Source organism: Macaca thibetana, chromosome 1, assembly GCF_024542745.1.
Source record: "Macaca thibetana thibetana isolate TM-01 chromosome 1, ASM2454274v1, whole genome shotgun sequence".
Taxonomy (NCBI): domain Eukaryota; kingdom Metazoa; phylum Chordata; class Mammalia; order Primates; family Cercopithecidae; genus Macaca; species Macaca thibetana.
The window spans coordinates 22,867,347-22,874,769 of record NC_065578.1 but is presented as its reverse complement, the minus strand read 5'-3'; the positions used below and the strand labels follow the sequence as shown (position 1 = coordinate 22,874,769).

At 42.8% G+C, this 7,423-nt stretch overlaps 1 protein-coding gene and 1 long non-coding RNA gene across 2 annotated transcripts in view; one reads left to right on the top strand and one right to left on the bottom strand.

Annotated features, from left to right (window-relative positions):
* LOC126956924 (uncharacterized) overlaps positions 1 to 2,316 on the top strand; it is a 54,634-nt gene extending 52,318 nt beyond the window's left edge. Inside the window, exon 2 of the long non-coding RNA XR_007726542.1 lies at positions 151 to 2,316. This is a non-coding gene — a long non-coding RNA (uncharacterized LOC126956924). The remainder of the gene's footprint in view (positions 1 to 150) is intronic.
* PNRC2 (proline rich nuclear receptor coactivator 2) lies at positions 1,322 to 4,961 on the bottom strand. Its single transcript, XM_050793435.1, has 3 exons — positions 4,755 to 4,961; positions 3,637 to 3,842; positions 1,322 to 3,338 (listed from the first exon to the last, which is right to left on the bottom strand). Exon 3 carries the CDS (start codon positions 3,318 to 3,320, stop codon positions 2,901 to 2,903), a length of 420 nt encoding a protein of 139 aa, XP_050649392.1. The 5' UTR covers positions 3,321 to 3,338; positions 3,637 to 3,842; positions 4,755 to 4,961; the 3' UTR covers positions 1,322 to 2,900.
* Positions 4,962 to 7,423: the final 2,462 nt, after the last annotated feature.

Here is a 7,423-nt window from a genome sequence, read left to right as displayed (position 1 = left end):
ATTAGGCCGGGCGCGGTGGCTCAAGCCTGTAATCCCAGCACTTTGGGAGGCCGAGACGGGCGGATCACGAGGTCAGGAGATCGAGACCATCCTGGCTAACACGGTGAAACCCCGTCTCTACTAAAAATACAAAAAAACTAGCCGGGCGAGGTGGCGGGCGCCTGTAGTCCCAGCTACTCGGGAGGCTGAGGCAGGAGAATGGCATAAACCTGGGAGACGGAGCTTGCAGTGAGCTGAGATCCGGCCACTGTACTCCAGCCTGGGTGACAGAGTGAGACTCCGTCTCAAAAAAAAAAAAAAAAAATTAGAGCATTTACTTAAGGTTCACAATATGGCTGACTTCAGCAGCCTTACATGGTAAGTTCTCTGTACCAGGTATTTTTGGTTCTCACGATTGCATCAATTTGGGAAATTCCTATCACCATTCTGTAGGCTAACCAAAACTTTATCAGTACCTTTCCTAAAGTATGAAGTGTCATACGGTTACTGACCTTTTATTCAGGTTACCCTTAAGCTGCTAAAATTTTTATAGGTAATCTTCCACTCCCACTTCCATTTACTCATTTTGCTTGAGTCAAACCAAAAATCTAGTGTATTACTAGATTAATCCACAAAAATCTAGTGTATTCAATATATAGCTTAAAACCTTAACAGACACCTAGGCTGTGATTTGTTCAATACATGAAGTTCAATTCTTTAATCCTTGGCATTGTCTACAGAAATTACCCTGGAAACAAAATGCTGGTTCTGCCTTAACTCCAAATCATTTCCTAGTTTGCGTGAAAAAATACAGCTTTGCCATGGGACTAGTTGTAGAATTTTAAGGATTCTCAAACTAGTTTTAAGATGCTCTATCATTTGGAATCTGTATCAGAAAGGTGTGGTCGTGATGCTTTTCTTTTGAGGGTCCCCTTACGTGTACTTTGATTCGTCAACATACTTTGAAACACAAGGGTTCTTGTCAACTTGATAAATTCATAATTTTTTTTCTATGAACCTAGATCATGGAATTAACCTTGAAAAGCTTTGCGACATTTTCCATGTGTGGCCTTTTTTTTTTTCCTTTTAATTGTTAGCACTACTGGGAGAGAGAAATCTCAAGTAGTTGTTTAATTGCATAGCTGTCAAATCCTAGTATCTTCTGTATCAGTCAGCAAACTAGTTGCCCCTTCTCAAGCCAACAGTCCTGTCACATTTTAGTTGTGACTGTTCTTTTATAATCAGAAATTTAAGAGAAGTCCAAGAGTCTTGAGTATTCTGAGTATGTTACGAGCTTCAAGTCAGTGACATTTTTAAAAAGAATATTAAGCAATCAAAACCATTTTTAAAATAAAACCAAGCCAATGGGGAAAAACAATTTTATTTAATTTTATGCTTCAAATTCATATCATGTACATTAAGTACCATATAAACTTATCTTTAGGCTATCAATATTTAACTTGGGCAGTACTTCATCTTGATTTATTTGGAGAAATACAGCTTAGGCATCTGCTAACCTGCTTAGGCATCAAAAGAGGTGCCAAATTACAAAATAGGACATTAACAATCAAAATTTTTAAACTGACCCACATACCTTCTACTGGTTTCGCTTATGTTTAAGCATTTACTCTTAAGGTTGGCAAAACATGTTATCAATGTATTATGCAAGAGTTTACATCTTTTGCATAAATGGTCCGTTGGGTTGCACCTACCCTTGACCAAACAAAAACCAAACATCATTGGCACCATACTCAAAACTACCTGTATCCTAGTTTATAAGATTGTGAAACCCAAAAATCTGTAAGGTTGGAGGGACTCCAGTTAATCTTTGGGCTTAGAGGAGGAAAAAAAAAATAGTCCCATACTGCATTTCACATCTCTTAAAAATAGTTTTAGCAGCTTAAACCTTTTTAGTTATAAAACTTACTACACTCGGATTTACTTTGAAATGTAGTTTACAATCAAGTATAACATACGTACACTGGCACTTTAGCACAAGGGCAAACTTTAAAAACAAATTATTTTGGACCTTTAAAATTAGGCCATACTATAAAAAACAGTCCACGGTCTTACATTCAGCAAATTCATACTAAAATATTCCATTTTTGTAAGATAAAGGCCAATAAAACTTTACATATGCTACAAGTTTATTACAGATATGTACATGGCTCTTTCTCCCCTAGGTACTTAAAATTTTCACATTATCCAACTCCCCAAAGCAAGCTTTGCAGGAATGATGAGGCCAGATCACTATTAGAATAGCTTGTGCAGTGCTGTAATACAAAAATGTATTTTGAAAGCTATTGAGTGACCATTAAATACTGTTTCTATAAAAAATGGTTTTGGTGTATTTGTTGACACTTAATCCACTATATTTAATAAACAGGGCCATTGGGATGTACTATGTCTCATTCTAATGAGCTCCAAATGCCCTTTCCACCCACTGTACAATTCAGTAAAATGCAATTATTACAAAAAATTCACATTTTCTTTCAGCAGTGCATCAGGTTGTTAGCATATTACTGGTTTGGGTGTTTCTAATATACTAAACTTTCAGATGTTTACCTAATTCTGAATCCTTGTGTTAGCTTGAAGCTTATAATCTGATTCACCAACTTTCAACAATCTACTCCATGAATGATAAATTACTATCTTCCCCTAACAATAGAAAAAGCTGATTCCTTTACCACTCCCCAAATCTAAACTTGGTTTCCACTTAAAAGTTACTCAGTTGAGAACACTTAATATCAAATACCATTAGTTTAAGTTGCACTGATACTACCATTGTATCACAGTGCACACAAGATCGTCTATTTTTTTTACATTAATTAGCAGTTCTACACAAATAGATTAATTCCTTAGCGAATGTTTCAGACCAATTGACAACTACCCGCGAACATAATTTTAACATTTGTCTTACTTTATACCTGTACTTTAAGTAAGGTTTTAAGTTGAAATGTCATTATTTCCTTATCTGAAGGATTAAAGGAAACAGGGACCCAGTGGCTTGGTGGTTTGGGAAGAACACTTGGTGATGGTGGCTCACTAAATTTGGCACCAGCATAGTTCTGATTAGCTTGAGATTTAAAAAGTAAGCTGGGACCTGATAAGCTAGAATTCCAACTCTGATTATTTGGAAAATTTTTGTTCTTCCCCCCACTTTGCATAGCCTGCCAAGCAGCTGCTGATGAGTTATAACCATGTCCTCTTTCTTTTTTCTTATGAACAATCTTCATCTGGGAATTCTGATCCTTGGTCTTCTGTCTGTTAAGCTGTTGTTGGTTCTTACTAACATTTCTAGATTGAGGGGCTGGAATGTTATACCGCTCTCCACCACCCATCTTCAGCTTCTTTGTCACCTACAAGTGAATGGAAACAAATATTGAGTAAAATTCCATTAAGTTCAAATCTGTAAAAAGCTTCTATGGCTCCAACTTATAACTCCAGATATTTTGAACAAGACTCAGTAATAGGCTATTCAGCTGCTTTAAATTAAAAAAGCAAGCTGTTTAGACTCCAATATATGCACAACCTTTATTATTATACCGTCTCTAAGAAAAATGAGCTTACCCACAAATCTGCATAATCTATTTTAAAATAAAAACAATTGGTTTAGGATGGCTCCATCATAAAATGTTTGCCCATTATGATGATTACCTTTCAGTCTGCTTTTCAGATTGCAGGATCTCCACTACCTGTCCTCTTCCTTGCTGCCAAGCCCAAGATAACAAGTGTTGCTTTCTGACAGATCCTTTCCTTTGTCTCAATACAGAAGTTTTCATGGGCCGATCTGCTGAGTTCAGCCTAGGAGCTGAGGCCAACATCTGAGTCTCCTCAGCACACAAGTTTGAGAGAAGTCCTAGCTAGAAAAGTAAAGATTACTTCATTATTTCAAAAACACGTTGAGAAAGTGATCATTTAGATTTACTACAAAAATCGTTGACTGTAAAGAAGGCTACTTCCTGAACTAAAAGGTAGAAAATTTATCTTAAGATGGCTTTGACCTCATAACCACGATCATTTAAAAACTCTTCACCCTTGAGACCCAGTCACTCCTGGGGAATTTTTGGAAATGTCTCGAAGTCCCGCAGTAAGTTTTGTTTTTATCTTTTTCCTGGGAAAGATCTTCAGATTCTCTCACGTATAAAATCAAATAACGAGTGTTAAATGTTAAGAGTCATATCAAAAAATTGGCTTCAGGCGGATTTTCAAAAGAGACCGTGTTTTTAAACTCCCACCAGAATTTTCCAATCTTTCCACACACGTCACATCCACTTTCAGTCTCTTGGAACATGTAGACATCACGCAGTGTTTCCTTTGGTTGTGAACACCCTCGCCTCCTCCCCGTCTTAAAATAAGTTCTCACAAGCCCTAACAGTCTAAGCCCATCTTAAATCTATAAAAATGTCTCCCAAGAGGGAACAGCTCAACATTCAAGGTTTGGTTTTAATTTGATGTTCCAAGAAAATAAGTTACCAAATAGTTAAGTCCCCTCCTTTCAAAGGGGTAAGAGAGCCTTCCAAACAGATAAACCACCCTAAATAAATTGCCATTTCCGGACTGTGAGTCATTCACAACTCGAACTCGGAAAACTCGCCGCCTCCGATGCCACACAGGCTTGGCTTCCCAGTGGCCCCATCTCTCCGGAGCCGCAGGGGTCGGGGCGCTGCGACCGCCCGCGCCCGCCCGGATCTCGCCTCCGCTCGCCTCCTTCCCCCAACAATGGGGAGCGCAGCCACCAACATGGCCGCGCCCGCTGCACAGCCGCTACTTACCGACTTCAAGCTCGGAACTACGGCGGCAGTGGCTCCCTCTCGACGTCGAAGCCTCCCTCCCTTTCCAGGGAGAGACGAGGCACGGACCGACAAAGCCCACGAACACCGATGAGCGAGCTGCCGGCCACCCTAGCTTCTACAACCCAACCTCCTCCTTCTGCCTCTACCGACAAAATGGAGTCGGCGGCGACCGCAGAAGCAGGGCCGGGCGGCTCCGCGGCCAATCAAAACACGACAGCGCAGGCCTGGCCAATGAGAAGCGGGCCGCCGCCTGTTGCTGGGGCAGGCCGGGGGCGAAGGCGGGGAGGTGGGGCTGCCGAGGGTTTGAAATCCGCCCGGGGAGGAGGAGCATGCCGGGAGTAACTGCCCGGTCCGCTGGTGTTCACGGCCTTACCACGGCGGCCTCCCCGCGCCCCTGGCCCCCCAAGGCCCCGGCCGCTAGCTCTCGGCTCTTCCTCCCTCTCGGCTCTCGTGCGCGCGGGCTCGCTGCTCTTGGGACTGCCCTGAGGGAAAAGACTGACCGGCGGGGGACGTTTGGCTCTCGAATTAGGGCCATTGAGTCGCGTAGCCTGTATTGACAGATGGAGGATACTCCAGAAAGCCGCTTGCCAGGGCCCAGCCCCCGCCCGCCACGGGCCTCGACTTCTGGGTCGCCTCTCTCCCACATTCACAACTCCGCATCCGAAGTCGGCGCGTCCCTGCGGTTCCCTCCGGTGCCCCCCACCCTCCAGCCCCGCAGTTACTCAAAAGTTGCCTCCGTGTGAAGGCGGTTCAGACACGCGGGCAAGTCAGTCACTTCCTGCTTGGTGGCCCCATTGGTCCTTAAGTTCAGTTAGAGCCCTTAACGCGCCGTGTTACAGTTTCCTGTGGCAGCAGCTCTCCCCACCCACACACCCTCGAGGGCCACAACCGGTTAGGTTTTGTTTCTCTGACCGCAGCGCCTTCGCGCGTGGTAAGTGCACAGTAAGTTTGCTGAGAGAATGAGGGCTGCTCCCTTCCCCTTTTTGCCCCACTTGTAAGTGAAAAAAAGGAAAGAAAGAGAATATTGTTCAGTTGATTATGCCAGCCAGATGCAGGTAAGGGGAAAATGGCAATTTCTTTGGGGTACGTGTGTGAGCAACCCAGTGTGAATCTTTTAAAAGAGAACACTAATTTCAATGAGCGTGAATAATTCTGGGATAAACGGTACAAAATCAAGTCTCATTACATTCCCAGTTTGTTCGTGTATACACATGGATACATACATACGTAAGTTTACATTAAATAATTTGTATTTACCAACTTCTTATAAATCTCATGTAATTTGTCGTTTATTTTTGAAACGGAGTCTCGCACTGTCGCCCAGGCTGGAGTGCAGTGGCACAATCTCGGCTCACTGCAACCTGCGCCTCCTGGGCTCAAGCGATTCTCCTGCCTCAGCCTCCTGAGTAGCAGGGATTACAGGCGCCCGCCAACACACCCTGCTAATTTTTGTATTTTTAGTAGAGACAGGAGTTCACCATGTTGGCCAGGCTGGTCTCGAACTCCTTACCTCACGTGATCCGCCCGCCTCAGCCACTCAAAGTGCTGGGATTACAGGCGTGAGCCACCACACCCGGCCTGTATTTCGTTTTTTAATCTTCAATTTTTTGCCACCGTCATCCCCCACTTCCCAATCCAACCCAAATTCCTATATTCTAGCCATTGGATCTTAAGAAAAGTTACTGCATCTTAAGAGATGCAGTTTGTTAATCTAGTTTGATGAAAGAGGTATTTTTGAGCATAGGGACTTTCTGATGCTAATCATAGTCAAATAAGTAGAATGTGGTAAACCAACAGGTGTCTCAGTGAAAGGGTAATCTGTTTTCCAAACATTCAAGAAGTTTGCTTAGACATCTAGCCAGATAATAGCTGTATTTAATGAATTTTTAATGGTGTCACTTTAAAAAACAAAAAATTCCGTGGCTCCAGATTGTAATACAGAATAAAATCTAAACTCTAAACGTTTAGAAAATCATTCAAAGTCATTGCAGTCTAGAATTAGTCTTTTCATGGCAGGGCATGGCTCACACCTGTAATCTCAGCAATTTGGGAGGCCAAGGCAGGAGGATCACTTGAGCTTGGGAATTTGAGACCAGCCTGGGCAACATGGCGAAACCCCATCTCTACAAATATACAATTAGCTGGGCATGGTGGCACATGCCTGTAGTCCCAGCTACCTGAGAGACTAAGGTGGGAGAATCACCTGAGCCCAGGAAGTACAGGCTGCAGTGAGCTGCGATCATACCACTACACTCCCGGGTGAGGGTAAGACACTGTCTCAAAAAAAAAAAAAAAAAACAATAAAAAAGAATTCATCTCTTCAGCCACTCTGAATTTTATCTGCATAAACGTACACATAACATTGGAAATGTATAAACACACACAGTGTATTCTTACTCTGCCCCCAACCCTGTGCTAAATTTTTTTTCTTATTTCATTTAATCCTCACAATAATGTTGTGGGGTAGGAGTTGTTTTCATCCCCACTGTACAGATGAAAAATCTGAGGCTCAGACAGTTTTGCGTTGAAAGCCAGGCACTGGAATTCAAGAGCCCAGGCTGCAGTTTTCCCATAGCATCTGTGCTCCCCAGCACCTAAAAGGTGTTTTGCCCAGAGCAGACACTGACTGACTGTTGACTGGGCTGCCG